The 16,201-nt window shown below is 44.0% G+C and overlaps 3 protein-coding genes across 7 annotated transcripts; 2 read left to right on the top strand and 1 right to left on the bottom strand.

The window, feature by feature from the left end:
• Window positions 1–185: 185 nt before the first annotated feature.
• Window positions 186–7,178, top strand: LOC117568068 (protein rigor mortis). The gene is made up of 9 exons (XM_034248428.2): window positions 186–1,919; window positions 1,981–2,293; window positions 2,355–2,517; window positions 2,586–2,739; window positions 4,771–5,639; window positions 5,698–5,863; window positions 5,921–6,071; window positions 6,134–6,391; window positions 6,453–7,178. Exons 1-9 carry the CDS (start codon window positions 332–334, stop codon window positions 6,640–6,642), a joined length of 3,852 nt encoding a protein of 1,283 aa, XP_034104319.1. The 5' UTR covers window positions 186–331; the 3' UTR covers window positions 6,643–7,178.
• LOC117571250 (cilia- and flagella-associated protein 206) lies at window positions 2,733–4,676 on the bottom strand. Its single transcript, XM_034253303.2, has 3 exons — window positions 3,955–4,676; window positions 3,550–3,899; window positions 2,733–3,494 (listed from the first exon to the last, which is right to left on the bottom strand). The coding sequence occupies exons 1-3, from the start codon at window positions 4,595–4,597 to the stop codon at window positions 2,751–2,753; spliced, it is 1,737 nt and encodes a 578-aa protein (XP_034109194.1). The 5' UTR covers window positions 4,598–4,676; the 3' UTR covers window positions 2,733–2,750.
• Window positions 7,179–7,642: 464 nt separating the features above from the next.
• LOC117570570 (uncharacterized) lies at window positions 7,643–14,926 on the top strand. Of its 5 annotated transcripts, none has more exons than XM_052005964.1 (5): window positions 7,643–7,852; window positions 8,541–8,628; window positions 11,448–11,935; window positions 13,266–13,505; window positions 13,561–14,926. In XM_052005964.1, the coding sequence occupies exons 3-5, from the start codon at window positions 11,747–11,749 to the stop codon at window positions 14,713–14,715; spliced, it is 1,584 nt and encodes a 527-aa protein (XP_051861924.1). In that variant the 5' UTR covers window positions 7,643–7,852; window positions 8,541–8,628; window positions 11,448–11,746; the 3' UTR covers window positions 14,716–14,926. The 5 variants fall into 5 exon arrangements, with proteins under 5 accessions (XP_051861924.1, XP_034108202.1, XP_034108198.1 ...); XM_034252311.1 differs by having other exon boundaries at window positions 7,643–7,862; window positions 11,759–11,935; XM_034252307.1 differs by having other exon boundaries at window positions 7,643–7,862.
• Window positions 14,927–16,201: the final 1,275 nt, after the last annotated feature.

Raw genomic sequence — 16,201 nt, 5'->3', positions numbered from 1 at the left:
ATGTCCAATTTATTTTATACATATTAATAAAATTCTGTTTATTTGCATGTATGGTAAATACACGTACCTTTCGCCTTGTCCCAAACATTAATAAAATATACCAAAATGTAACGTACAAAGTGTAACCAGAATTTAACTGTTGGGTGGTTTGCTTTGGTATTTTTCGACGTAAAAAAGCTTATTTTGAAATTCTACCAGCGGACACACGCCTAAATAGAAGGATAAGTGAGAAAAAAGGAAACGGAACAGGAAAAATCCAGCAGATGCGGAAGTCACATTTACTGCGAAGTTCTCCATTTTATTTTCCTGGTGATTGCTAAAAGTGAACGTGATGAATACGGCCGCAATTTATAACAATGTGCCGACGCCGATTTGCTCGCAAACACCGCTTTCAGTTGCAACTCCCGATGGCGGCATTCTTTACACCGGCTTCAAATGCATCAATTACATTGCGGCACCCGCCCAAAATGAAAATGATGCCGATGAAGTGAAGACAATGTCAACTCGCATAACTGTTAGCGCCCTCGATGTGAGTCCTCTATGGGGTCGCAAGCAACACAGCGAATCATCCAATGCATCGAGCAAACAATTCGCCATCGTTGCCGAGGATTTAAGTGTCCAAGTTTGGGATTGCGATCTAGGTGAATCCATCATGGGACACAAGGCGCATCAGCATCAACACGAGGCGCGCGATGTACGCATGTATCCTATGATTAAAGTGCTCATGGGCTACATTTGCAATGGCAACATATTGTCCATGGACGCCAGTGATTTGGTCATATACTGCGTTGCATCCAACACCTATTGTCGTCGTCCTACATTTATCTCGGCGCGCAACCACCAGTTGACTGTGCTACGCTGCTCTCCCTACAACGAGAATCTCTTTGCACTCGGCACCAGCTCGGGTTTTGTGATGGTCTGCGATATGCGTAAAATGAACATCGTCTATAAGTTTACATGCCAGCAGTCGAGTATCTGTGGCCTTGCCTGGCGTGAAATGACCTTCCCCAGGGAGCAGCTCACATCCAGCGATCAATGGCGCAGCACATTAGCAGCTCCAATCGTCGAGAAGGTGTCCAACGCTTGCGACGATTTCGTGGGACTTGAGAAGCCAACTGCCAAAGAAGCACTCGAGTTTGAAGAGGCCTGCAAAGACATGAAAGCGAATCCCAGCGCTAAACAGTCAAAGACTAAGAAGCAAACCGGTAAAGCGCCGCTGTGTAAATCAAAGGCTGCTGAATCCGATGATATCTTTGACATCTACAACACTGATCATCTGGAGTGCGAGTTCGGCGCACCAGCTCGTCAGTCAGCCAAGAAGTCCTCCCAGTATTCTGATGATTTTGTTGGTCTCGAAAAACCAATAGACAACGCACAACTGGACTTCATGGAGGCCTGTCGAAACATGAAGGCCGAAATAAAAGCGCATCGTGAGCATGCATCTGATGAGCCACAAGTGGAGGTCACTCTAGCCGATTGTCAAGAGTCTGGAGTGCGCGGTCCACGCAGCGAGAGCACCATCTCGCAGAAGGGCGACAATAGCGACACGGTGATTAGTGAGTCCAGCGAAGGCAGCTTGGAAGTCATTCAGTTCAGTTCATCCAGTGATGATGCTGTCATTGTCGACGGTGAAGCTGCCAAGCCCAAGCGCGAGGTGCTGCATCATATCTATCATCAAGCTGAGGTACATGAAACTCCTAAATCGCTGGAGGTGTTGAAAACACAAACAAAGCCGCAGCCAAGCAACAAGTTTGTGAAGGATGCAACCATTGATACGATTACCGTTGCCTTCGCCGAGTCTGCACCACGTCCTGATATACTGTTGGTGTCCATCAACGACAACGATATTATCATGATTTGGAACACACAAACGGGCGCCCATTGTGGCAAGACTTACAGCAAGGGCAACAATGCCGCAAGTAAGGGAAAGATTTCCTTAACTGGGTGTCAAATATTTAACAAATTGTTTCTGTTTTTCAGGCAAAGGGAAAGAAGTACATTGGCTGAACGACAACATCATTGTGTCGCTGTGTCGCCAGCAGCTGGTCTATTGGACACTTGACTTTGAGCCCAAGCAGCAACGCTATAAACTGCACAAGGATCACGTCAACAAGAGCTCGGTGCAGGACATCGTCACAATTGCGCCAATTGCCAACAGCAACAGCATTTGGATGAGCATGAGGAATCGTCGTGTGGGCATTTTAAATCCCAAGACTGGACTACTCTCTGCCGTCTATGGCACTTTGGCCTTTGGCGTGCGCGCCATAGCTGAGTGTCCCGATGACCTGAACAAGTAAATTGAAGCACACTTCTCTCGTAATTATGACATCCTCTAAAAGTCTTTTTATATACAGAATTGCCCTGGGCTGCTCAGACAAGCGTGTGGCGCTATTTGATTTGTCCAAAATACGATCACAGTACGCGCCCATTGATAGCGTGAATGTAAACAGCATTGTTTACTCGCTAGCTTGGAGTCCCGACTGCTTGCAGTTGGCATTTGGCACCTACGATGGTGGGGTAAGCATTTTCACTGAGATTTATTGATAAAAAAAAAAATCGAATAAATACGAATACACACATTACAGGTGGGCATCATAGACGTGGACAGCATGCGAGTGAAGACAACATTTCGCAACGTGTACAAGAAGGAAGTGTATTCACTGATGTGGCAGGATAACTACATCTATTTCATTGTGAATCGTGTGCTGGGCGTCTACACTGCTAACCAGCCGAAGAAAGGCAAGTTCAGTTCACATATGATGCCTTGTATTATAGGCCTGAGATTGAGCATTGCGTTGGCCATAGCTGACCTTAGTTTGGGCATCGCGGGTCTGACACTTGCGTATGCCAGCCAGATGAATGGTCTCGCGATGATAGTCCCAGGCATTCCACGTCACATTGATCCAGTTCGATGGCGACAAATCGTTCTCAATCATCAATTCTGTTTGACCCTGAAAATCCTTTTTCAACGGCGGCTCCACAGCTTTTGGCTGCATTTCCTTGGCAATCAGAATGTCGTCTAACTTGAAGAGCAGACAAAGATTGGCATTGTTGAAGATTGCCTGCCTAAAGGCGGCAATGAAGTGCTCAAAGCTAACTTCGCCAATGCGCGCATATGTCTGATCTTGAAAGCCGAACTTAATGTCCAGATTCATGCAAAGCTTTCGTTGCACTTTTGCCGGCAGCAACAGGCCATTCGTCACAGCCAGCGATAGCCCGCAGAAGTCCTTGATGTCCGCCTGGGCCAGAGTACAGAAATTGCCGTCGGTGCGGAACTCATTCAAGGCGGCCATGCACTCATCGTAGCTGCGTTGATGTGGCTTGTGGCGGCGATGCGCCATCACTTGAATCTCCTCAATTATTTCCAATGCCCGTTCGTCCATTGAGTTGGGCACTTGCATCTCCAGTTGTTCGCACAGCTTATTCAGCTCCACAATGTGATTGAAATAATGATTCAGATTGCTCCACACCTTGGACAAGTACACAAAGTGTGGCTGCCAAAGAAAAATATCTGAGATGAAGTCATCACAGTAACCTTAAACTACTTACGAAGACCAGTTCGGAGTCGATGGCCGTGCGCATGGCCAATGTGTCGTTAATCTTGGCCACCACACAGTCATAGCGTTCCTTTTCCACACCAATCAAATACGCAGTATGCTCATAGCTTAGCCTCAGCGTCGTCAGACAACGATGCAGCATTATGAATGTGATTGTAAATTGATTGATGCGCTGCAATTGCTCTAGCGGCACTTGATAGTGCAGCGTCGTGTCCTGGTTGCTGAACTTCAATTGCTTGCTAATGGCGCGCTGACAGTTGCCACTCATGTTATCCATACGTTCCAGCAACTTTTCAAAAACGGTCGAAGTATTGCGCTGCGCCATCTCCAGATCACAGATGACTGTCACCATATCACTTAGCATGAGTTTAAGTTAATTTTGTACTAACAAACTCACCGTATCGCACATTCTCGCGATCTCCGTCGGGTCCGTCGTTGTTGTAGATGACAATGCCCGCCACCGTGGCCGCCAGTCGCTGCAGATACTCCTGTCGGTGATACTTCTTCTTGAGCACATAGTTCTGCAGATCACTGCGTCCAATCACACTGTTTAGAGCCTGTGCCGTTAGCTTCAGAAGCACATGGTTCTTGGGCGAACCCAGATGATAGCTGGCCACAATAAAGACCTGCATTTTGGCAAATAGCTGATCCAGCTGCAGCTTGGTGCTCGTCTCCGGATACTGTAGAATGTCGTGTATAAGCAGCTTGAGTTCCTGCTGAAACTTCAATTCATACTGCTCTTGCACAAAGGATAATTGAATGCCATAACCCGTCTTCATAATCCACGACATGCGTAGATTGGCCATTGTTGTGTCATTAGGATTCAAATAGCCAGCGACAATGTCGCCAATGAATTGATTCAATTTGCACTTGCTGGGATCTTGTAGGTCAGTCTTGAGCAGACCACGTCGCATGTCGCGCACCAAGAGATGCACCATAAACTTGACAAATTTCGCGTCCGGCTCAATATCGCGTTCTTTAAGCTTGGCCATGATACGTTGGCCAATCTCGTTGAGAGTCTTTTGATGGGGATGCGACATAGTGATTTAACTGCAATTTAAAATGTTGCTTATAAAAAAGAAACTCGAGAATGTAACGCAATTTATGCGATATTAATGTGTCTTGTTATTTCAACTGTTGACAAGTTGCCCCTGGTTACAGTTGCTAACATAACGAGAAACTTTGTTTATTAATTTTTATTCTCTTTTTGTAGATGCCATTATCTTTACGAACATCGAGCGTCCCAGTTATCTATGCGTGCGAGATGCCTTCCTCTTCGTCGGTACAGAAGATGGCTTCCTGCAGCTGTACGAGCGCAAGCCTGACGCAGAGCTGGCCTACACTAGTGTGCGTCAGGCTGCGCTGCTGTCGCGCTACATAACCGACATTTCCTTCAATCCGCTGCAGCGTAATCAATTTGTTGTTGTGGGTCACGACAAGTTCTTGCATATTATGGAATTCCAGCCAGAGCAACGCGGTTGGACAAAGCAGCTTACGTTGACTGCCAGTGATCCCAAGGCCTCCATAACTTCGGTCAAGTGGAGCAACATGGATCCGCATTTGCTGCTCAGCTTTCACATTGAGGGCAAGGTATGCTTGTGGAATCTCAAGGAGTTGTCTGAGCCACCGCTCACTATCAGCTATCACTGCCCCATGTGGTGCGGCATGTTCTTGCCCACCGACGAGAGTGTTATCATGAGCGGTGGCAAAGCTCTGTCCCTGGAACTGATCAGCATCAAGGATGCGTTAGCCAAGAATGAGAAGAACATTTGCTGTAAGAGCGATGCCCTGCTGAAAGTCAAATGGGCCAGCAAATCGATGACACAGCCACAAGGTTCTTCGCTGAATGCTTCGCAAAAGAAACGTTTGCGTCGTGAGAAACGGAAAGCTGAAAATCAATTGCCTCCAGCTCCTGAGGAGCAACCAACGAAAGAGCCGGAAATGAAGTCGGAGAAAGTGCTGAGTGATACTATGCAAATGCTTAGCTTGGGCACAAAGAGCACGAGCACGCAGGCAACTCAGATTGAACGGAGCAAAACCAAGGAGCTGGAGTCACAAGCATATCCCGATAATTTTATGGCAGTATGTTGAATTAAGAAAACTACAACAGCGCTTTACTGACTGTTTGAATCCCTTGCAGCATAGCCGTACTTGTCTGTGTCTAACCCAGAAGGAGCTTAACAAGTATGCACTGGAAAAGCTGGCCGTTGTTCTGACCGAAGATGCTGCCAAGATCGACAAGTCCGTGTTAATGTCCAAGCTGTTCAGCACCAAGGTGATGGCCAAGGACTTGATTGCCACCGAATGTAAGTTGAGCGTTTATTTAATTAGATTTTTGAAAATAACTTCAACTTGATTTTCAGTAAATAATCTAAAACAATCTAACAACAAGGACATTGCTCCGCTCTGTCTGACCGTTTCCACTTTTAAAGTGCGCGACGAGTTGCAACAACATATCGAAAACAAAACCCTTAACGAGTGGCATCTTTCATTGGCGCCCGCCGTCTCCTATGTGTGAGTTAAGCTCAAAGAAATCGTAAAACTTCTCTCGCTAAATTTGATTTGTTTTCTTTTAGTTTTTGGCAGAAGTGCTGCAAGGCTTATGCTTCGCAAATGGAGGAGAAGGGCTTCATAGTGCATGCTGCCACCTATTTGGGAGCAGTTGATATGCAAACGGAAGCCATCAACTTGTTGCTGAAGCACGAGTATTTTAAGGAGGCGTTGGCCCATGCTAGGATTCATTTGCCAGCCACAGATCCCATGATTAAAACCATTATCAACAACTGGCTGGAACAGCTTGAGAAAACTGGCAACTTTGCAGCGGCTGCCTTGATGTAAGTTTATCTGCGTAATTCTAGTAATCAAACTAATTTCTATATTTTCTCACACCAACAGCTGCGTGCTGGACAATGAGATGCTTCGTGGCTTCTCGTATCTGCGCAAGTTCCGCAACTGCACACCGGAAATAGCCGATCTAATGGAACAGATCAAGCGCATTGGTCAGCTGGGTTCGCTGTTCGAAGATAGCTGCATGGACAGAGCAGAGAATGGAGCCGAGAAAGAACTCAAGGAGGAGGCCAACTAAAGAGCCTTCAAAACGATCCCATCCCTCTCCCAGTGGCCAAAGCTCAATAGGCTGTTTATAATTAAGATTTAGATTTAATTATGTGAAACAACACAAAACAAATGAGCTTCTTCAGGTGTTTTTTAGTTATGTTATGAGAGATGTATTAATAGCGGCAGCTTACCCAAAAAACATTGTTAACAACAGTGAAGCGAAGTATCATTTAATGATTTAATGTGTCATTTAAGTTGGAAACAACATTTGACAATGGAGTCGTCAGACATTTTGTGTAATTCATTCGAAAAAATTGTTAACAATGGCACAAAGATGCTAAAGCTAAGCAAATTGATTGATACACAAGGGGACCGAAAACGAATTATGATTTCGAATCCATTGTAATACCGTTGCGACTTTCGATCAAAGAGAAAAACAAAAACAAACAAACGTTACAAGAATTTATACGAGTTACAATACAAAACTGTCCAAGGCACGATTTAGTTAGTAAAAGATGCGTAGAAAGCAAAATAAAACACATACCAACAACTCATGAAAAGAAATGAACATCTTTTTTTTACGTTTTTAATTAGAACAACATCCCGAGCGGCGTCTGCACGTTGCCCATTTGTTGTATGTTGACCGGCCCAAGTAGAAGAGGCCATGAAACAAATGTGTTACCGTTAGGCAGAGGCCCAGACTCTGCTGCTGCTTGAGTGCGTATTGTTTTGGTTATGTGCCCGACGAATCAAATTATGCAAATGTTGCATGACCTAAGAGAGAATGACCCTCTCCGGCGGCAACTAGAAATTAAGTTTTGTTTTTTAATTGTTCGAACTGCAGTAAGCTGGAAGCTAAAGACGCAGCGCAAGTGAGAGAACAAGCGCACGAGAGAGAATTAATCAAATAAAAATGATAATAAGTTTTTTATTTTCAAGCGCAGCTGCGTCGCGACTGCGGCAGCGACAGAAGCAGCCGAAGCAGCGGCAACAGTGAGCTGAAGCATGTTTCAGTTGTTGAGCAGCCGCTGAGCTCAGCTGACGCGTCGAGTTGCGAGTTGAGAGTACGAATTGCGAGTCGAGTCCGAGTCTTGAGGCGCGCGCGTTCGTTGCCTAAGTCATTTGATTTTCACTTTTAACTGTTTGGAAGCGCGCGCTCGCTGGCTTAAACCGTTAACCGTTACGCCGTGCACGTTACGGTTCCGCCACTCCAGTGTATTATATCTCTCTCGATCTGTGTATGTGAATGTGAGTGTACATATATTTAGTATTGTTGTCTTTACGCATGATTTTTCGCTGTTCTCACGTCGCACATTTAACTCGGACTTGACCCAGAGCTGCCAGCGAGTTGCTTTTTGGCCAACAGCGACTTTGACCGTTGTGCGCGACAATTAAACAATCGCAATTACAACGACTGTAACAAATCGTAATTATGCTCAAGTGCATTTCCCTTTTAGCTCAAGTGAGCAACAAAAGAAGACAACAAATGAAACTCGTTCAATTAGCCCAAGTGTCGTTGTGGATGGTAGTAAAAGTGTTAGAACAAGTGCGCAAAGTCGTTGGCGGGCACCAACAACAACCATAGCAAAAACTACATTACTCGGATGAGTTGTTTTTCCGCTAGCGCTTTGCCATTTCCCTGGCACACATAAGTCAAATATTGATGTCTGTTTCTTGTGCCCGCATACTGCAATGATAGCAACAACGACTGTGACTCTAGCTGTGACAGCGACTTCTCCCCCAGCATGAGTCAACGCTGAACAATTTGTCGCTCGTCGTTTTTTTCTGTGCTCCATGTGTGTGTACGTGCGTGTGTGTGTGTGAGAGATGTGAGGCCGGGGCTGGGCCCTGTGGCGCATGTGAAATCATTTCTTGCTTCAACGATAATTTCTACAATTCGTGTGTGTTTGTCTTCTCCCTTCTCAGTTGCTGTTGCTGCTGCTGCGACTGTTGCTGTAACTTACGCCGGATTAATGCCAACCGCCCCCTCCCCACCGCTGGCAGCAAGTGAAAGGTAAAACCTATCAAAGCTATAGCAACTTCAATACAATACATTTTTATTGCATTTTGAAACGCATTCAAAAACGGCAACGCACTCAACTCATTTTTTTTTGTGTGTGTTGTATTTATTGCTGTTTCTTTTCTTTCATTATTTAATTCGAATACGAACAACGAATTCCTAAAGTCATATTTTATTTATTTATTTGGATTTTATTGGATTTTTTGCGTTACTGCTTTTGCTTTTGGTTTTCGACACATTTGCATTTGCATAATAGTTATTTCGCCGACTGCATTGTTGTCTATTCATGCATTGGCGGTGATCATGCCATTTGTTATTGTTAATATTACTTATGCCTACGATGATTGTTGTGGATGCTATTGAACTCGCCACTGCAGCAGTCACACGCCACAGCAATGCAACACAGCATTTAGTGCCACGACTCTTGCAAGTAAACTATGTATAACAACAACCTCTGCTCTGCTCTGCAGTCGTCATGCATAATAATAAAATTAATATATAATTTCATAAACAACTCGCACACTTATTCAGATTCTCACACACACACACACTCGCATACTCACACTCTCGCACACTCACAATGCAAATTGTTGTTTCCATTTCGAAATATTTGGGCGCGTATTTCACAGCAATTTATGCGGCATCTACATAATTTTGTAATCCCAATCCCTCAGTCACAACATGCACGCTCGTAACTCTTTTCGCTCTTTTTTCATCTTAACTCTTTAAGCCGCTGAAAGGCGCCGCAACGACTGGGCGTGGCAGTCAAGGGCACGCTTACCTTACACTCTTATTTTGCATACTTCAACATGCAAGCCAGATGCCATACTCTCTCGCTGTTCAGAGTTTTGTGACTTGTTTATGGCGTTGGCAACGCATGCCGGGGAGAGAGGGAGAGCTTTCTAATCTGACAACCTAGTAATTACTTTTACATTATCCACAAAATATGCAGATGATGTAGACTTAAAACGGGAAATGCTATGCGACGGACTCTATTGCAGTTAAGTTTAACTTAAATCAAATATTAAACAAAAGAAAGTGTTTGGAGTGCTAACAAAAATATTATGACAGAACAGCATAGTTAAATATAACTTATACTTTTAAATAATTTTTTTTATCAGTAATCGGTTGTTCCTCTAAACGAACTCTTGATTTTATTTAAAGATTTATAACAACTACAATAAATTACCTAATCACAAAAATGAGATTCAGAAAAGTTAAATAAATAAGATCTGCCATCCATTCTTAAATCGTCAAAATCACCAGCCAAATAAATTCTTTGAATAAATAGCCAAGATCAATCAACATAAAAATCTCCAGCTAAGAAACATTTGATATTTGATATTATTAAATATAGGAAATGAGTTATTGTTTTCAGAATTGTCATTGTCAATATTTTGATGTTGTCTTTTCCTCTTATGTTCTTTATTAGTTTGCATTATTTCCGAATCACGCTGATCTGTTGACTAAGAGCATTTAAGCAGCGGCGCAATAGAGATCTATTTATCTCCCATTATCAGCTTCTCTCTATTTCTCTCACTATCGCCCGTTTTTGTCTGTTCCCCTCGCTTGATCTGTCGCTTGCTTCCCATTTAGTTATATTTCACTTAACACATTTTTTAAGCAATAAGCAATACGAGATAACAATTTGTATCCGCTGCTGTTGCCTTAGCCATTTGTTGTTATTTTTTGTTCAATGTGGTGCTGTTTGGTGGTGGTGCTAATAATAGCCGCAATGCGAGTAACTCGCCACTAAACTCGTTTCGACAACTGCCCAAAAACCGGACAATTTGAGAACCGCTCGCAATGTTTGCATAGCCACTAAAGAATTAGCAAGCTGAGGAGGGAGAGAGAGACAGAGAGGTAGGGAGGTAGGGAGGCGGGCAATAATTCTTTTGGCTTGCAATTCTTTCCGGCCAAAAGAAAGTGTGGCACAGGCAAACGGTCAACGGGGCAAGCGCAGACAACATTAGCGGAATCTCAATTGGGGGAATGCCTCCTAAGAGAGGGGCGCTGACCTGTTGCTTTAAGGCGCGCATATCCGGCCAATGACAAAACTTTGACTTGCTGCTTATGGCAATGGCAACAAGCGACAAACAACGGCAATCGCACCCAGTAGACGACAACGTTGGTTGGTTCGTTGGCTGCGTGTGTCGCCCACGCACCACGCACAGAGGATGATCATTGTAATATCGTTATGATGATGGCACACCTGTTGATGGCATTGACAGTGTCTCCCATTCTGATGATGACGACGTCTGTCTAACGCTTCGCTTTGCTATAATAGTGCGATTACAAAATGGTTGACTAAGCCCCACTTAAATTGCTGTCAAGTGCTGCGCTGGCGTGTCTACGATTGTGAGTGTGTGTGTGCCTCGATTATAATTGATTATTTATTTAAGATTTGCACACGACTTCATGACATAAGTAGTTAATCATTTTGCTGACGAGCGAAGCTTCTGCTGTGTCTGACATAAATTAGCTGGACTAGAACAAAAGACTTAGGCAACGAACTTTGCCAGCTGCCAGCTGAGCGAAACTGGTTGAAAAGTGAAAACCTTCTGGTCAATAGCTAAAGATCTGACTCTGAATCTGCATCTGAATGTGAATGTGAAGACTACAAAACACAGCGAGCACATGCCGTTAGTTGACCGCGAAACAAGTTCGTTGCCTAAGTCTTTTGTGTTGAGTTTTGCTTTTAGGCACTCACTGTATATGTAGCATCACAGTGGCCACAACAAACAAACAAACTATTCACACTCTCATACACACATCACTAACATCTTCATTTCCATTTCCAATTCCATTTTCAGAGCAACGAAACTCTGGCGAGACACCATGACAAGGCTCAATTAGGCCGCTTAACGCTTTCCCATTTCGTACTGAAAACTCATTGAATACCATTGAAGCATCTATCCACAATCCATCTAGAACTAGAACTTGCTTGTCATCGCCTCGCACCACTGACCTGCTACTTCAGCTGCTTCAAGGCCGGCTCCGCCAAGTGCTTGGCCGAAATCTAAAAAAAAAAAAACGAAATCAAACCGAACCGAACCGTACCAAACACGAAGCTTATTTTCTTTTTGGTCAACATCAACACCGCATTACGATAATGAATTATCAGAAGGCCAGTGAAACGCATTCGCCGTCCTCGTTCAAGAAGCCCAAACGGCCGCCGGGCAACGGCAGCGGCAAGAGCAACGGCAACGGCATACAAAACTTTTGGAACGAACGCATCATGGAACGCTTTATAAAGGCGAATCTATTCATTATCTGCTGCGTGGCAGCGGGCCTCTTGCTGGTAAGTAAACCAATCGTGATTTACTTTTCATACGTTTAGCTTGAAAGATGAACAACTTGAACATCTCTTCACCCATCTCACGTCTCGCTTCTCGTCTTGTCTGTTTGGTGTGGGTACCGTTATCAGTCTGCCCGAAAGACGAGAGAAACATTATTGTGCCATTAAGTGAAAATGAAATGAAATCGTTTTGCACAAAAAACTGTTAAATTTTCAACTTTGTGTACCCTGTAATCAGCTTAAGACAACAAAGTTGTTGGCTGCTCTTAAGTGGCAATTGAGCTAAATATTGAAGCAATAATTTTTAATGGAATTATGCTTATAGTTCAAGTATTTATGGGAGTAGTGAAAGAGGGAAGAATGGTAAAGCTAATACCCTAGAAGCGAAGTTAGAGGGAAGAATGTTAAGGAATGTTATACCTAAATAGCTAAAATATTAGTATTTTTCTTTTAGTATCAGAAATATATGCTTATTTATATGGCAGTCAAATAATTGTTAATTAGCTAACGAATTTAATGAAGAAAGTTAGTTGATTGATAAGACATGATTTTTATTTTGATTTCAATTATGGAGTTCTAAACAATAAAAAGTTCTCTCCACTATTTAGATTAATGTAAATTGTAATTGTTGCCCGAAACTGTTAATTTTATAAAATATATGTTGGAAAAGAACTTCACAATGCCAATAAAGAAAAAACCAAGGTAAAACTATTTAGATAACATTTATTTCTATACACATTGTATTTTATAAAACGAAATATTCAAGGCATATCACACATAAATGAGACCTAACGTGGGTCTTCGACTCTCACCGGTTTCTCTACGGTAGTTAACCAATTAATTGTGCGTAAGAAATAAAGTAAACAGGGTGTCGCATGGTCGAGCAGACTCGTCTGTGCAACACTCTTACTTTTGCCGTGGAATTCGTTCGGATGTTCGTGACAACAATTTGACAGCAAGTCAGACAAAATGGACATCGCGACAGCGAGACAAGCGACAACCGACAAGCGAAGAGCTCATTAATTGATTGATGGATGATTGCGGAGCAAGAGTGTCTCCGCTTTTTAAACAACTGCCAACTGACAACAGCCAGTTGTGCAAGTGTAGCTCCATTTCCCTCCTCATTTCCATCTCCATTAGTTGATACATCTGCATTTGCAACCCCAATTGCTACTCCAATTCCGTTTTGTTTATTTTTGCATTTCATTTGCGTTTTTCATTTTCATTTGAATGTTTTTTGTTTGCATTTGATTTGTACGTTAACGTTAACACTGATGTTTTCGCTTTCCGCTTTTCTTTTGCCGCACACCGCACAATTTTCACCTGGGCATAGATTGTGTATCTGGGGGCGTTCTCATGTGAGGTCTCGTGGTTGCTGGAGGCGCACGGGGAGCTGCCCATCGCCGCCTACACGCTGTGCACGCTCTACTTCGTCATGTTTGTGGCGACCACCATACTGATCCATGGCCTCGTCAGCGGCCTGTGCTGGCCATTGTTCGCCTGGTCTGTGGTTATTGGCCTGCTCTCCATTCCAGAGCTGGTGCTGGTGATGCTAATGACCACACAGCATTGGGTGAGTTGCAAAGACTTTAACTTTTCCAACTTTACTTTAATTGAACTTTTTTTAGGGTCTGCAATCGGTGCATGGACTCACTGAGTTGACTTCCTATCTGATCAGGCTGATCATCAATTGCCTGGCACTTATTTGTGTCATACCCACGGGCATCAAGTGGCGTCGCGAGATGCAGGTGCTCAACCAACTGCAAGGACTTGCCACGCGTCTCTCGCTGCAGACTCCGGCGCCAAGTGTGCCCATGACCAAGGCGGACTCACGACGTTCCAGCCAGCGTTTGAGTGGCTTTGAGAATGCCGGCTATCAGTTGTGCGATGAGACAAAGCTGCCTTTAGGCACTGGACTTAACAATCATCATGTCAATGGCGCAGCTTCACTCTTTGGCTCGCAGAACGAGTTTAATGCCAGCATGTTTGCTCCAGCGTTGGCTCAGCAGTTCACTAATGGGAACATGTTGCAAGCACAGCGCAACAGTGGAGGAGGCGGCGGAGGCAACAATGGCAGCCATCGCGCCCAGTCACTGATGGATCTGCGCTGCACACTGCCGGGCATGTACAATCCGCGACATGTGCTGGATACGGAGGACAAGAATGCCAAGTACTTTAACATCACCATCGATGATCTGAAGAACAATCTGCAAGACTCGCACAAACCATCGCCGCCCTCGTTGATTGGTTCCACCAGCAACGATCCCATCTACTGTTCCATTGAGCCCAAGCAGCTGACGCCGCCACCAGCTCAGCTGCGTCACTATCAGCATCATCATCAGCAGGCAGCAGCAGCTGCGGCAGCGGCAGCTCAACGTGGTGGACAGCCAACGAAGCTGGCACGCAACTGCATCTCGCTGGAGAATCTCGATGGCATTAACAAGGTGCAGAACGATCTGGCCGCCTATGGCAACAATCTGCTGCAGAACTACACGCAACAGCAGCAATACTATCTGGCCATGCTGCTCAACAATCCACTGCAACAACAAGCAGCGGCAGCAGCGGCTGCTGGTCTCTATCGTCGTCCCTCCGCCTGTAGCTCGACGGGAGGACACACAGTGTTGGCTCAACCGCTGCAGCGTCGCGGCTCCCAGCAGCAATTGCAGTACTACGGCGGCTTTGGCTATGCCAACTATGCCAATCCTTATATTACGGCCAATAGCAAATTGTCGCTGGGCAACGAATCGGACGACTATCGCAAATACCGAGATGTGGCTCTCTAGGTGGCATTAAGCTTCCAACGTTAGACTAAGTTCCAAGTCATTGAAAACTATTTCGCATACTCATTACTCATTAGCTATGTAGGTTATAACAAGCAGAAAGAAAGAAAGAAACGTTCGACTACCACAAATGACATTCCGAGGCATCGGCATAACGACCAAAGAGCCACAAACTAACTCAGTTCAAGTTCAGTTCGTCAACTAACGTTTTTATGAGTACATGGTGCGTTCCAAAGTAAACAGGACTTTTTGAATCTAGCGCCCTCTGGTGGCGCCATATTTATGTCAACTGGTGCGTTAGAATCTGCTATCCTTTATCGACTTCCAGTAAAAATTTCATGACATTTCATCTATTGGAAGTGAAGTTATTGCCTTTTAAGTGTCAGTATGTTTTTGTCATCGGTGCGAGAATGAGCTTCGAACAAAAAACCCAACACTAAATTTTGTTTTAAAACTTTTACCGAAACGTTTCAATTGATGAAAAAAGTTTATGGCGATGGTTGCCTATCCCTTAGCAGAGTGCACGAGTGGTTTCAACGTTTTCAAAGTGATCGTGAGGACATAAATGACGATGAACAAATGGGCCAACCAAAATCCGTGATCACAGAAAATTCCATCGAAACTGTGCGTGAATTCATAAAAAATCAGACGAAATCATCATTGAAATTAATGGAAATAGAATTGAACATCTCCAAAACATCGATTTATCGCATTTTGGCCGAACATTTGGGTGTGTGCACGGTTTGTTCCGCAGAAATTGACTGACGTCCAAAAATTGCTCAGAATTAAACATTCGAAGGACCGACTATTTGACCAAAAATCACATTTTAACCATCAACCACTCCCCGTATTCACCTGATTTTGCACCGTGCGACTTCTACCTTTTCGGACAAATGCATTTGCCGATGAAAGGAAAGCGTTATGCAGACGTCGAGGCCATTCAAAAGGCTTGCACCAGCATACTGGAGGCCATACCGGGCAACGAGCTAAAACACTCGTTCGACTTGCTTTTGGACCGTGCAAAAAGCTGTATTAAAGCAGAAGGATACTATTTTGAATAATATAAATTGATTTTGCCGAAAAAGCTATTTGTTCTGTCTTTTTGTTAAAAGTCCTGTTTACTTTGGAACGCACCTTGTACTTATTCCTAGTTGTAGCATTCCCATTAAAAGGCCTAATCAGTCAGCCTTCTTCGACTACGAACTGCCCTCGATCCCACAACGAAAAGCAGAGTTGTAATCCTTAAAAACACTTTCGGCAACTACATACAGTCAAACTTGGCTAAAAGAATCTCATTTTGGAGGTAATAACAAACAGTTAAGGCATTTACAGAAAGCTGTGATTATAGTAGAGAAGAAAAACATATTACTTAATTGTAACTCTGAGCTAAGTTTGCCAGCAGAATATCTATAAATATCTATAGCATCACAAAGAGAGAAGAGCATATTGGATAGGCACGAGGAAGAACAACGTACAGAGCTATAAGTAA

This window comes from Drosophila albomicans, chromosome 3 (genome assembly GCF_009650485.2).
Source record: "Drosophila albomicans strain 15112-1751.03 chromosome 3, ASM965048v2, whole genome shotgun sequence".
Lineage (NCBI taxonomy): Eukaryota > Metazoa > Arthropoda > Insecta > Diptera > Drosophilidae > Drosophila > Drosophila albomicans.
Note: the sequence above shows the minus strand (reverse complement) of the source record. Positions and strands in the feature narration are given on the sequence as shown.